At 38.3% G+C, this 15,622-nt stretch overlaps 1 protein-coding gene across 1 annotated transcript in view; it reads left to right on the forward strand.

Moving 5' to 3' along the window:
* The window catches only part of LOC144309713 (outer dynein arm-docking complex subunit 2-like), a gene marked incomplete at its 5' end in the record, with an annotated part of 73,763 nt that extends 61,375 nt beyond the window's left edge, over positions 1 to 12,388 (forward strand). The window contains 2 exons of the mRNA XM_077890816.1: positions 10,316 to 10,504; positions 11,776 to 12,388. Coding sequence (XP_077746942.1) covers positions 10,316 to 10,504; positions 11,776 to 12,003 — 417 coding nt within the window. The remainder of the gene's footprint in view (positions 1 to 10,315; positions 10,505 to 11,775) is intronic.
* Between the last annotated feature and the right edge of the window lie 3,234 nt (positions 12,389 to 15,622).

Below are 15,622 nucleotides of genomic sequence, written 5' to 3' on the forward strand. Positions count from 1 at the left end.
GAGAATACACAGAGAGGAGAGAGAGAGAGGCAGAGACACAGGCAGAGGGAGAAGCAGGCTCCATGCACCGAGAGCCCGACGTGGGATTCGATCCCGGGTCTCCAGGATCGTGCCCTGGGCCAAAGGCAGGCGCCAAACCGCTGCGCCACCCAGGGATCCCAAGTTTTGTTTTTTTAATTCTGTATTCCTTTTGCAAACAACTTTAATGATGGTGTTAAAGTTGTACAACCCAGAACATTTTATCCTAAGGGGTAAGTGTACAATTGATCTTTTTAAAATTCAGTTCAATCCATGAATAATGTAAATGCTCATTTTCTTTAGGATATAGAGAGCCCTAGGGTGCTCAATCTGTACATGTTTTTGTCATGAAGTGCATACTGTTTATACAAACCACTGTGAATATATATATATATATTTAGTTTTGTTTCAAAGGGATTGCTTTTTTTCTCTCATTGTCTTATCATGTACAAAATATTTTTTATAGTTATCAATATTAGGATTAACTCAGCCTTGCCAGCATCACTGGTATGATGTATATTTAATTAAAGTACACTTTCCCTTACCATATATTCAAAATGACAATTAAAGCCATTATTTAAAAAAATATATATCTAATATTAAAAATTAAATGCATATATATGCACACATATATTTATATAATAGCTATTTTATGATAATTTGACTTACATTTGTTCAGCTTTTTGTACTAATTATATGCTTTTTTCAAAGTCATCATTTAAGAATGTCATTTAATTAACTCTCTAAGCCTCTGAATAGGATACACAATGGTTTCTCACAATTTAGACCTCCTTATTAATATAATAATGTATCTAAAACAGAATCAACACAGGACATAGGAAGATATCACAGAAAACTGTGATATTTAAGAAAATTATCATAAATTAGGCTTGGGAAGTAGAGAAAATCAAAACCATTAAATTTGTTCTTTTTTTTTTTTGTGATTTAATTTGATAGAGCTACCCTCAAAGTACAATGCATTTTCAGCCATGCAAATCTACACTCTGAGGAGTGAATCAATTATTTTACCTGAAATTAATTTACTTTTACTTCAGTTTAGAATGAAAAGAAAAGGTAATAACTGATATCCTCACCTTGATTTTTGAAGAACTGCATTTGAAAGTTGAAGGTAGTTCTAAATCAGTAAATTTTTTTTAGCTGTTGGACTTGTTAACTCCTAGAAACAGAACAAGGATCTTACTGTGTGACAGAGCGACACAAACAGCCTGTTCTCCTTGTGTATATATGTTGTATTTAAAATTTTTAAAGCATTTGATGTAATGAATATACTTTTAGGACAAGATTTGCCTGTTCAGTTTTGGTTTCTCTGACATGCTGTTCTAATGTGAAAGTAGCATTTTTGGAATTTTTTATATGCAATGTGCTATTTTTAAATCTTTTTCAAATACTGTATTATGCATTGTATGGTTTCTGTATGGCATAAAACAGTATTTTTATAGCCCTTCTGGTTAAAAATTTTTGTTCTTAAGTCATGTTATGCTTGCCTTGTATGTGCTTTAAAGTTGCATTATGTATATCTCACCTCATCAGAAAACTGCCAGTTCTTTTCGCTGGAGGCAAGAGAAGGAATTTCATACCCATTAGTATAATTGCTCTATGCCCAAACATCCAATTTTCTGTTTTATTCATTAATCTGTAAATAACACCTTAATATTTTCCTATTAGTTGAATTTTAACCAAAAGTATTTTGTTACTTTACATTTTTCGTCCTATTTTGTGTATTTGACTTAACTTCGGTTAATTTGAACTTGACACTTTTTCCTGCTTGATTACACATTCAAGCTTTAATAGCATTATAAAGGTGTTTCATATTCTCTCTTTCAATTACTGTTTTGTTTGTCTTATGGACTGTCATTGGCAAAGTAGCTTCATCTCTTTGGAATTTTTAATCCTCTAAATTGTGAAGACTCTTCTCACTGTTTATAACTAGGTCTAATCTGGTAGATATAATTGTTGGCATTTTCTGGTCTAAGCACACAGCGTATAGCAGAAATGAGAAATCAGGAAACATAAAGTGGATTTTTAGTTTTGTCACTAACTATTCATGAACCTTGACCCTTCCCATCTTATAAAAGGGGGGGAGGTGTATCATGCCTCCCAAAGGCAGAGCTGTGAGGATCAAAGGAGATAGCTTTGTGGAAATCCTTTGTAAACTGCAAAAAGCTAGACTGTTTTCATTGTTATTACTATTATTATTCTAATTGGGGGTTTTTGCATGACAGATGAAAATGTGAATTGTGCACAACCAATATCACACCAGTGGCGAGTTGGCAAGGCCTAGTTTTTAAGATATGTGAGAAGGTGGAAAATGTGTTAAATTTGCCCAGTTGTTTAGCATTAGTGAAAGACAGTTTTGGCAGAATAATTACTTTTTCCATTCTCAAATATACTGTCTCCCTTTCCATAGAAACTATGTGAGTCAAGATGTCGTATGTTTAGAATCTTTAAACCTAAAAGGGAAAAAGAGAGAGAGAGAGAGAGAGAGAAATCTCACCTTCCAAGCAAATAAACAAACTTTGGCAGGACCTGTAGGCTTGAGTCTAACATTTCACTGTCCCACAGATTGTAAACATTATAAGACCTTGGTGAGCCATGCCCATGATCTCATTGAGATTTTGGCTCCCTCTATCTCATACCATGCACCTTAGGAAGTTCTTGGAGCAGAAGCAGATGTGATCACTTTTGTTATTTCTTCCAGTATGGCCCCAGCGCTGTGACTCACTGTCTCTACTGATAAAGCAGCAAGACAACCAGGAAGACTGTGAGGTTGAATTGGTCTTACCCACTTAGATTACTTTTACATAGTTATACTATCAATACATAATTAATGGTCTTTGCTTTTTAGTATTTGTGACTGTGGCTAAGTATCCTAAAGTCATAGTTCCCTCATTATTTTTATTTTTTTCACAATTCGTCAAACATTTATTGGAAGTCTCCTGTGTGAGGGGCACCTGAGTGGCTCAGGCCTTTGGCTCAGGTCATGCCCTGGGGTCCTGGGATCAAGTTCCACATCAGATTCCCCCAGGGAGCCTGCTTCTCCCTCTGCCTCTCTCTCTCTCTCTCTCTGTCTTTCATGAATAAATAAATAATTTTCTTAAAAGAAAGTCTACTCTGTGACAGACACTAGACCACATTCCAAATGAGAAACAAAGAACAAGACCAGACAGCTCTGTTCTTAAAGAGCTCACAAATAACGGGGAAAGGACCCATTAGAAAATCATTACAAGGGATCCCTGGGTGGCGCAGCAGTTTGGCGCCTGCCTTTGGCCCAGGGCACGATCCTGGAGACCCGGAATCGAATCCCACATCGGGCTCCCGGTGCATGGAGCCTGCTTCTCCCTCTGCCTGTGTCTCTGCCTCTCTCTCTCTCTCTCTCTCTGTGACTATCATAAATAAATAAAAATTAAAAAAAAAAAAGAAAATCATTACAATAGAATGAAAACTGTTGCTACAAATGCCATTGGTTTTAAATGGCCAAAGTGGATTTTAGGCCTGGTTGATTCCAGGCTCTCTGTCATTCTCAATATGACCTGTGATGATTATTATAAACAGGAAAACTTCCAGAGGATTCCTGGGTGACATTATCTCAGAACTCACTGATCATAACTGGGCCATATCTAGCCCAGCCCTAAACAAATAATGGTCAAGGGAATGAGACTTCCATGATAGGCTTAGGCCAGTCAAGAATTACCTCTGAGGCATAGAAGCACTTTCTCCAAGTGCTTCTGTGTGAGAGACACTCAAACAAAATCAAGTTGTGGCAACTATGGGAGAATGAAGGAATGGATTTGAGAGGAAAGCAGCTTCAGAAATGTGGAGGGTAGGAGTACCATACTAAGAAGGGGAGGGGGTGGATTTTATGGGGGAAATATTATTTAAGCTGCTATTAAAAGGAGTCACTTTTCAGGGCTGAGTAGGATTTTCTGGGAGCTTAGAAGGGCATCCAGGTAAAGAAAGTGACATAGGCACAAATGTAAAAGAACATGGCACTTTAGGGAACACCAGTAAGCCTAGAGGCTGCAAAATAGTTTATACAAAAGTATACACTTAGAAGTAAGACCAGAAGGTAATAAAATAAAAAAATAATAATAAAAAAAAAAAAAAAAAAAAAAAAAAGACCAGAAGGTAAGGTTGAGCCAGACTGGGAAAACACTTGAATCATGCTAATGACTTAAACCTCATCCTGAAGGAAATGAAGCCTTAGAGCATTTTAAGAAACCTTCCATCCTTTTGTCAATGTCTTTCTAGTCTTTTTGGAGATCTGTCAGTCTCAAGTCGATTCCTCAGAAGGGCCTGTGTTCACATTCCCTGGAGTCTTCCACATTTATAACAGTTTTATACTTGAAGGTCATTTTGGCTGGATATTAAAACATTGATTCACATTTTCTCTTGAGATAGTCTGCATATGTTATTCTCTTTCCCTCAGCATAAAAACATCACTACTGAAAAGGCTAAAGATAATATCTTATTCTTTCCCTTAGAAGTGACCTGGTCTTTTTGCTTAGATGACCAAATAATTTTTTTTTCTTTTTTATTAAAGTCCAGCAGTTGTACTAGAATATTTCTCTATGTTAGCACATTTTGGGCCAATTTTCCCAGGTGTATATGGTGACTTTCCAATATACTCTCAGATTCTATTTATTTCAGGTTTCTTAAATCATAGTTTTAAAAATTTTCTCTATTATTATGTTTTGTTTCCTTCTTCAGGACTTACTATGTGTGTGTTATTTTCTCTGCCTAGTCTCCTGAAGTTTTTGTTAGCTTTCCCCCCATCATTTTAGACTCTTCACATATTCTGTTTATTTAAAGATATTACCTATTATGTATATTCATTTTTGCATTCCTTCTAGTTTTTTTTGTTTTTGTTTTTGCATTCCTTCTAGTTTACTCTTCATTTTCAAAATGACTTTTTCTTTCATTTCTAATCCTTTGCAGATAGGTTACACCTGCCTTTAAGATTGGTTTTTTACTAATCACCTAATTCATGAGCTTTGATAATTCTAATTGGTATTTTTTCATTGCTTCTGTGATTTTCTTTCAGCTCATTCTTTTTCTTATATTAACTCCATATGGAATTGACTGTAATCTTTTTGTTTTGCTCAGTTTTAAGTGAAATGAGTTTTCATGGTGTTTTAGGAGGGAAGTGTGGACCAGAGTTGTTTTTCTAATTTCATGCTTCTCAAGATCTCACTCCTCTTATTTTCCAAGTGATGGAGAGGAGACTCAGGCTCCTTTGCTTCCCCTCACCCCTTTTTACCTGGACTGTATCATTCCTTCATCCCATTATCCCTGTCTTCCTGTTTGGATGCAACTCCCAGTAGTTCTTCCTTAGTACAGGACTTTAACCACTACTTTCAATTGTTGGTATTATGGATTCACAGAACTCAGACCACAGAATGCTACAGCACTGTCAGACCTGGAGACATGTTGGTCTTATCTATTAATCAGAGCCCAGAAAGTCCATTGGGGCTGCTCCTGAGCTTTCCAGAGCTTTCCAGTGAGACCTGGTGGCAGCCTGGACTCCCTGGTTCTAGGGCCTTCACAAGTCCTTCTGCCTTCTCTCTGTAGATTTCTGGTTTCTTACAGCATGTAGTTTTGGTAGTTTGTCCCAATCTGTGTATTCTTGGGGATCTTTGAAGATACCTTGTCATCTAGAGTTTCTGTATTTTTGTTTTGCTGCCACTAATTTCTCTGTTTCTTTAGGAAGATTAAAAAACTATGCCACCATCATCTTCCTGATAATCCTCTAGTCTTTCTAGAGAAAAAGAATTGTTCTATAACTTCATAATTGACAAGTAAATTAGCTTATTGATACACATAATGTCACTTGAAGTTTTGGGGCTACACTTTTGAAGTTCCCTGAAATTCTGAGAGCCATTGTTTTTGCTTTTGAGTTTACATGTACATCTGGACCAAGTATGTGGTTAGGATTATGAATTTATTTCATCCAGACCACGTGTGTGGTAGGGGTTTACATAACAGCAGTATTGTTGAGTGGCTTTGGAGTCAAGCAGACATGGATTCAGACACACTGTGCCATTTATCATCTCACTTTCCACATACTAATTCACTTCTCTAAGGTTTTCCTTAGAAGTAGTACTACAACAACTACTACTACTACTACTACTAAGTGCTTCAAAGGGGAAATTTGGATTAAATTATGTAGTGTATTTGACTGAAGGTTAGTAAATTAACACTTTAATCTTTCAATGTGGTTGCATCCTAGTGCATAGAAGTGAGAAGGTGGCAATGTAGAATACAATTCAAAGTATAGTCATTTCTTTTGTCTTATATAAAAGGCTTTCTTATAGAATTTTAGGGAAAATGGCAAATATTTTCAAAATAATTTTATTAATACATCAGAATGTGAACATATGTCCTAGCAGAAATTGTATTTAAGTGTGGTACTGGGAACAAGGCCAGTAATACTGCTCACACACTTCCCACAGCAATCAGGAGAGGCAACATGATGTGGAAAAGATACTTTCCACTTACACCTGGGGAGGACCTGACTGGGGTCCTTCCTTCACCAATAACTAGAAGTTCAGTTTGGTTTATGTCCTCAGTGAAAGCTTCCTTATGTAGCTATGAGTTTGCAAATTAATTCAATGGGGTTTCTAGAAACTGGCAGAGAAACCTTCACAGAAATTGGGCCTAGAGCAATAAACAAGACAGAAGGAGCCCCTGTCCTCCTGGAACTTATGTTCTAGGTCAAAGGCAAATAAGCCACTACTGCAGAAAATAGTAAGTGCTCTAATATAGAAGAACCAGGTATTATACTAAGAGCAGCTTAACCCAGACTCAAAGTTCAGGAAAGCTCCCTGAAGAGAATGATACCTTAGTCAGCAGCTGAGACCACATGGAAAGTTCCAAGCTAGTCAGAAAATAGACAAAAAAGCCATACACGGGATCCCTGGGTGGCACAGCGGTTTGGCGCCTGCCTTTGGCCCAGGGCACGATCCTGGAGACCCGGGATCGAATCCCACGTCGGGCTCCCGGTGCATGGAGCCTGCTTCTCCCTGTGCCTGTGTCTCTGCCCCCCTCTCTCTCTGTGACTATCATAAATAAATAAAAAAAAATTTAAAAAAAAAGCCATACACAAAGACAGAGACATGCACATAGCATGTTTGAGGACAATAACTTGAAGGTCCTGCACAAGCAGTATTTTCAATACTGACTGAAGTTTAGAATCACAGGAGAGATTTCTAAAATTAAAAAAAAATTATAGGCCCCACCCCAGACTTAATGAACCCCATTCTCAGAAAATGAGTGTCAGGATTCTGATTATTAATTATTGGCATTAGGTACTGGCTTAGGGCTTGCATGGGGCGGGGCGTGTTGAAAAGGGAAATCAAGGCAGAGAAGGTGAGACAGGGAAGCCAGGGGCACACATGCCACAAGGATTTTATCCTTACAGAAGAATTTGGGGGATATGGGGATGGGATGTTCAGGTTTATGATTATAAATTTCACCAAGATAACTAGAACATGGCCCCTTGAGGGATACAGTCTAGTTTATGAAATCTAAACATCTTTGAAATCTAAAATGGAAATAATTTCTCCCTCTGCCTCTCTCTCTCTCTGTGTGTGTGTGAGTGTCATAAATAAATAAAAATTTTTTTTAAAAAAAGGGATCCCTAGGTGGCACAGTGGTTTGGCGCCTGCCTTTGGCCCAGGGCGCGATCCTGGAGACCCAGGATCAAATCCCACGTCGGGCTCCCGGTGCATGGAGCCTGCTTCTCCCTCTGCCTATGTCTCTGCCTCTCTCTCTCTCTCTCTGTGACTATCATAAATAAATAAAAAATTTAAAAAAGAAAAAGAAAAAAATAAAAATAAATAAAATGGAAATAATATCTACTTTCCATGGTTATTACAAAGTTTAACAGATAATTTATGCAAAGTTTCCAATATGTAATTGGCCCTCCAAAAGTATTCATTTCTGTTACCTGAGAAAGCCATGGAGCCAAATAATTGGTCATCACACAGGCACTGCCATGCATCAGGGGAGGTGAAGATTTCCATGCAACTATCTGTTTTCAGGCTCCTCTGACAAATTCTTTTCCTGTCCATTCTCTAGGCTCTGGTACAGAGAGCCCTCATCCCTCACCCCCCACCTCTCACACACATTATCTCAGTTACAGACTTCATGCTGACGCCTTCCCAATCTACAACTCCAGCCTGGTTTTCTTCCCTGAGCTCCAAACACCAGTATATCCAGCTGACTTCTGATGTCTCCACATAAATGTCTCATAGGCACTTCATTCAAATCAGGCCACTAATATCAAGTACCATCCTTTCTCACCTCTAGAAAACAAAACAATACCCTGCCTTCCCAACATTAACGCAATTAGGTAAAGCTAGGAGCAGGGAAATCATTATTGAGTCCCTGGTCCTTATCTTCACCAGTCAACACTCACAAACCCACACTCCTTCCTCCAGAGCTAGATCATCACCTGCATCCAAACTGCCACTACCTCTTACCTGAACCTAGTGAAGTGAAATAGCCTGAGTTTCCAGCACCAGGCTTTGCCCTAACCTCAACTCTGTAATCCAGAGAGGTCTACTGTGAAACAAAATTGATAAAATCCTCTTCCCCACTCCCCACCCTCCCACCAACACACACTCAAACCTTTTGAGTGGCTTTCTTGCACCTTTAAAATGAACTCCATGTTCTCTACCAAAGCTCACAATAAAGACCCTTCAAGATCTTAGTAAGTTTATGCTCTATTTTGCACTTTAAAAAAAAGGCACCTCCTCTCACTCTGTTTCATGATGATTCCTCCACCCTGAATCCCTTTCACACTGGTTAACTCCTCATCTTTTAGACTTAGTTAATAAACATCCTTTTGGTGGCAGTCCTTGAATCTTTCCCCTTAGTGCTATTCATTATAATTATTCCTTTTTTTTTTATTTGCTTATTTTAGAGAGAATTGGGGGAAGGGGCAGAGGGAGAGAAACTTCAAGAAGACTACCCACTGAACACAAAGCCCCACACAGGGCTCTCTCTTTCAGGACCCTGAGATCATGATGTGAGCCAAAACCAAGAGTTGGTTGTGTTGTTGTTGTTGTTTTTAAGATTTTATTTATTTATATATGAGAGACCAGAGAGAGGGAGAGAGAGGCAGAGACACAGGCAGAGGGAGAAGCAGGCTCCATGCAGAGAGCCCGACATGGGACTCGATCCCGGGTCAGTCTCCAGGATCACACCCTAGGCTGAAGGCAGCACTAAACCGCTGAGCCACCCGGGCTGCCCAAGAGTTTGTTGTTTAACAGACTGAGCCACCTAGGTGTCTCCATTATACTTCTTAATGTCCCTACTCCCCACTGGATTGCAAGTAATACAATGGCAAAAAGGTATACACTGTTAATCTATATTCTTCACAAATTCAGTTTGGGAATTTTTGCTTACTTGCTAAAATGTTTGTAACCCTCAAATCAATATTTAGAACACTTCTGTGGTCATTCTTGGACATACACAGAGAGGTGAAAAATTTGAGTCACCTAAAATGCATATTCTCAGCTGGGGTTGAACAAGATGACACTCTGCCTTCTTGTCTTAGCTCTCATACTATTTATTAATAAGCATCCATTTTGTAGTCTACTCAATGGCACATTTTTCATATCTTTGTTGGTTTTGTTGGTGATTTCACTTTTTGTCATGGCTGCCATTGTAGTACCCCCTCAGTGCTCTCTGGTCTTCCTAAGCATCAGAAGGCTGTGATGTGCCTTAGGGAAAAAATTTGTGTGTTAGATAAGCTTCCCTCTGGCATGACTTACAGTGTAGTGTCTACAAATTCAACATTAATGAATTAACAATTTATGAAACAAGAAATCTTTAAGCAGAAACACACATAAAACAAGGTTATATACTGATCAGTTGACAAAATTGTGACCAGAAGTGTGTAGGAAGCTAATGCTGCATTTCCCCTAGAAACAATGGTTCAATATTTACGAATTCAATTTTTGTGATGTCTTTATAAAATACAGCTACTGCAAATAATAAGACTCCACTGTATTTTACTAACTTCTATATCCCCAGTAGTTAGCATGGTAACTCACATAGTAGTTGTTCAATTAATATTTGTTGAAACTGAATTGTGTGTGTAATTATACATATACTTACATACATAGAAATATGTATAATAAGGAAATAAACTGAATTTGTTTTTTATGCCAAAAGTGTACCTCACAGCCTTATCATTACTTTCTACTTTTTAAAAAACTATTAATCATAAGATTATTTTTGGTAACATCTTTTGTTTTTAATTGTTCTCTAGGATGCTGGAGAAATGGTTCGTTGCTTTGTTGGTGGTTTGGAACTTATTGTCAATTTACTGAAATCAGATAATAAAGAAGTTTTGGCAAGTGTATGTGCTGCTATTACCAACATTGCAAAAGATCAAGAAAATTTAGCTGCTATTACAGATCTTGGAGTTGTCCCTTTATTGTCCAAACTAGCAAATACAGTAAGTAACAACATCCTTTTATATTCAATGTGTATTGTCATAAAATATCATGGAATAATAAAAAAAAATAAGCTTAAAGTCCAGAGACCTGGATTCAAGCTTAATATCCATCACCTATGAAGTATGAGATTTTGAGTCACCTCATTTAATTTCTCTGAGACTAATCAATGCAAAAGTGTATTCAAACTGTGTAATTTTATGTGCAAGATCCTTATAAAATAGAGGCTGTTTTTTATTTATTACTGGGAAGTAAAGTGGTAGCAAACATAAATGTTATTGTAGAAGTATTAGCTATCATCTTCTATCCCCACCATCATTATCATTATCTTTAAGATAATTGTTCATGCCAACTTAAGAAGATAAATGCTCCTCCCCAGGCTTAAAAGCTTGGATCGATGGCATTCTTGGGCTGGAAGACTCTGGCAACCACTGTATTATTTATTCAGGGCTGTGCCAGATAGAATAAGCAGCCTTGGGAGGTAATGACTTCACCATGACCAGAAGTATTTGAGCATAGCTTGGGCTACCTCTTGGCAGGAAAATCTCAGAGCAAAAATTCCATCACTGGAAGGATGCTTGGTTTAGAAGACTTTTTAGGGCCAGCCTAACACTGAGTTCCAAATTCACTTAAGGACATCAAGTTGTTGCCTCAATAAGGAGAAAAATATAATAAACAGAAAACTATATCCTGTTTAGTTATATTATACCTGTAGGAGTAAGTATACATAGAAGAAGAATATAGTCTGGATAAAGGATAGAGAAAGAAATGTGGCAGACTGAAACATGTCATTGTTTGCTGCATTGTCTTCTCCCTCTTGGGGACCAAGGTGTATTACTGATGTAGAAGTATTCCTAGGGTAAAGGTATAAAGTTAATCACCTATCCCAGTAAAGTGAAATGCCCCCCGTAAGAATGCCCAATATTCTTTTAACTATTTTTTTAACTAAAGCACTTGCTCAAAAGGAAATAAATCCTTGAGCAAATAATAAATGCCAGACACTTGATCACTTTTGAGTGTATTGACTACATTCAGTAGTCAGCAAAAAGAAATTTAAAAAAATTTAAAGCCATAAAAAGAAAACTCAGGATTGAACCTTGGCCCATGGGGGACCAGGAGAATACTAATTTCCTTCAAGACACCATCTGACCAGCCTGCTAGCCTTTTTCCCTTGACTCATTGGCATTTTATTGGGTAATAAACATCTAGCACAGAAACATGACCTCACAGGTCCATTGCAATACATATACCACAATTCATTTCCTTTGTGCAGAATAATGATAAACTGAGGCGTCATCTAGCAGAAGCTATTTCACGTTGCTGTATGTGGGGCAGAAATAGAGTGGCCTTTGGCGAGTACAAAGCAGTGGCTCCATTAGTGCGTTATCTGAAATCAAATGATGCCAACGTACATCGAGCAACAGCTCAAGCCTTGTACCAGCTCTCAGAAGATGCAGATAACTGCATCACCATTCACGAGAATGGTGCGGTAAAGGTATGATTGACTGTAAAGGTATGGTTGACTTTATGGTTTAGTCCAAATTAGGTAGATGGAGGCTGAAAAGAAACTTACATAACAATAAAGTTTCACTGATGAGGGGTATTTGGACACACAAAACTGCCTACTTGTTGGGTCGTGGCTGCAGTTGAGCTATGTGTTAGCATGGTTTATGCTGCAGAAAAGTTGGAGATCGAATTTTTCTTAAAGAATTAAAACATACTTAGTTAAATAATTGCTCTGTAGTTTGAATTGATTTTAAAAATGTACAGTGCATAAATAATCACTGGCATTCATAATTCTACTTAATATATTATTTACTTAGCACTTAAATAACAAAATAGAGGCATGAACTCAACAGCAAAGGAGCTGACTGAAACAACAACTAGACTACAACCTGACAGTCTTAACTGTAATAGCAAAGGACCAATTTAAAGACATATTTTCTCTAACAAAAAAATCTGTGCATCAAATTTTCTTTGCCTTTAGTCAATACACAGGTAGGAGAGTTTCTGCACATAGACCTTTATATATCTATACATTCTGGTCTTGAACAAGACTTGCCCAACCTAACATGCTGTCAGTATAGCCTTAAAAAAATTAAACTGTAAAAATTAAGTAGCATAATACAGTGTCTGAAATATAACATATGCGGAGACAACTGCCAGTTTAAAAAGAGAATTTCTAGGCTACTCAAAGTTTTAAAATTTATTAAGGTTTATGGTTTAATTGACATACATGCCAGCTGCACATGCAATTCTGAATCATTTCTTCTAAGGCAAGCCAATGGATAACCCAAAAATCACTTAGGAATTGTATTCTGCTATGTAAAGTGATGAAACTCTGTTCACCCACCCATAGCTTATATGTGCTAGAAAAAGAAGGCAATAAAAATTATTAGAGGGAGGGGACAGGAAAGAGAAAAGCCAAGAAAGAAAACAAGGGTTTTTTAGCCCTAGACCCTTTCTTTCCTCCTCATCTCAAGGTCTCTTGAGGGCCTCTCCATCTTGCCTATTTGCCTTCCTAACTACCTGTTATTTCTACCAGAGAATAACTGTAAAGAACAGGATATTGTTTTTTGTAAGTTACTCTGTCATGATATAGAGGCAGCCCTAATCCTAAGCTCTCCCTCTTGGGACTGTGGAGGCAGCATATGGACCCATGTCTCCTTTCTGTTGTTTTGTTTTGTTTTGTTTTTAGAGAGAGCGTACGCATGAGAGGGGATGGGGGGCAGAGAGAGAGAGAGAGAGAGAGAGAGAGTCTTAACCCGGCTCAACACTCAGCGCAGAGCCCCATTCAGGGCTCAGTTTCACAACCCTGAGATCATGACCTGAGCCCAAGTCAAGGAGGACACATAACCAACTGAGCCACCCAGGCACCCCTCTCTGGTTTTCTTTAAGGAGGAAATAAATGTGGATGTGGTGAGTGAGTATCAGTAGAATAAACTGGGCTTGGTGTAGTGGTTGGGTATGAGGACTAAGGAAAGGGTTGAGTCAAAAATGACTCCAGATTTGGAGCTAGGTGAAGAGGAAGATTCTATCACCCAAGATCATGCAAGAAAATATTTGGCATATTTGTTTGGTTAACAGTACCTGCTGTGAGTGTCACAATGTGTAACTGCTAACATTTTTTACTCCAAATCCATATAAACATTATCCACTATTTTGGCAAATCCCCAGTTGTTTTCATTCCTAATTGCTACTGTGCCTTTCTAGTCAAAATCTTATAGTGTTATTTCCCAGTCCTACATACATTCCCATTACAGCTGCCCATGAGCAAGGTTGACAATTACCAGACTCATCCTGTCACCTGGTTCATGAGTAATTTATCCTAGAGTTAGTTCCTTCATCTTACCTTTTCCTTAACAACAGCAGCTGATGTTACACAACCTATCTGTCTCATGCCAACCGATGTTTATTCCATAATAACAGTGAGCAGGCTTGAGGGTCTGGAATAGATTGGTTTCAGTTTCTACTGTGTTCGATTTAAATGGTCAGTTTGAATTTCTGGTCTAGTGCAGTGCTGTCCAGTACAAATGTAAAGTAAGCCAAATATGTAACATTAAACTTTCTAGGGGGTAGAATTTCAGAAAAGATAAACAGAGGTGAAATTAGTTTTAGTGACATATTTTATTTAACCTATTATATCCAAAATATTTTTACTTCTACATTTAATCAATACTATTTCACACATGCACACACATATATATGGGTGTATGTGTATATGTATATAGTATTTCTGTTGCATACTGGCGGTACACCTCCATTGGGACTAGCCATGTTTCAGGTTCTCACCAGTGGCTAGTGGCTTGCTTTCTTTCTTTTTTTTTTCCCCAAAGATTTTATTTATTTATTCATGAGAGACAGAGAGAGAGAGAGAGAGAAAGGCAGAGACACAGGCAGAGGGAGAAGTAGGCTCCATGCAGGGAGCCCGATGTGGGACTCGATCCCGGGACTCCAGGATCACGCCCTGGGCTGAAGGCAGGCGCTAAACCGCTGAGCCACCCAGGGATCCCCAGCTAGTGGCTTTCTTATTGGACAGCACAAGTCTAGAGGCAGGAGAGGGGAAGATCAGGAAGTATCAGTGAGAGGTAAAAAGTCACGAACAAGGGTAGATAAGTTGTTTTTGGCAGAGAGTTTAGAGAAGCCTGGGAAATGTCTATATTTGCATTCACGGAGCATGTAGGCTAGGAAGAAGAGCTGTCAAAGTAACCTTGGGAAGTTCACAGGTTACCTAGGAGTTCTAGAAGCCAGAGGAAGAGGGAGTTTCCAAAGGTTTTGTGTTTAAAAACTGCGAAGTGATCAATAAGGATTTCCTGACTCAATTATGTTGAAAAATAATCCTGGGGTTAGAGCCTTTCCAGATAAGAAGTTCTGTACAAACTAAGAAATCGCCTGCCCTGGTAAATGCGACATGAGAGGAATAATGCACTCTTTATCCTCTTTATGATTTTACACAGATCTCTTCTCAAAAGTATCAGTACAGGGACTTGCATTATTATAAAACCTGGTGAACATGCATGCAGATCTGTTGGCAACTCTATTGAAAGCATAAGTCTAGGAGATATAACAGTTACTGCTAATCATAACAAAACCGTACATAAGAAAGTAATACAAGGAGGAAAAGAAGTTGCAGGAAAAACTGAGCAAGACAAGCCCTTTCCTAAGACAGAAAAAGTGATCAGATAGAAAGATGATGAGCACCTATAAACAGCATTAAGCTCCCTTCCCCATGGTGACTGGATTTGTTTTGCAAATGTCTATACCAGGCAAGTGAAAGCTACATTAGAGCCTATCACTTTTCTAGAAGGCAGGAAATTGAAGAGATTGCAGAAAATACAACCAGAAGTGGGTCCAGCAGAGAGTAGAAGGAACAGTTCACATTGGGTGGACCTGCAAGGGCCATCTTGGCAGCCTCCCAGACTAAGGTGGCATTCCAGAGAGTGGAGAAGATGAACCCAGAAGCAAACACACCCTCTAGTCCTTGAAGCCTGGCACCAAAACAAAAAATATCACTAATACTTTTGAGTCAAGGAAATGGACTTTAGAGGCTGAGATCACCCAAGAACTCTCAGTGCCTCTCTGTAGTCCACATAGTTAATGCTTGATAGAACTATAATCTT

Source organism: Canis aureus, unplaced genomic scaffold (assembly GCF_053574225.1).
Source record: "Canis aureus isolate CA01 unplaced genomic scaffold, VMU_Caureus_v.1.0 ptg000189l_RagTag, whole genome shotgun sequence".
In the NCBI taxonomy this organism is placed as follows: domain Eukaryota; kingdom Metazoa; phylum Chordata; class Mammalia; order Carnivora; family Canidae; genus Canis; species Canis aureus.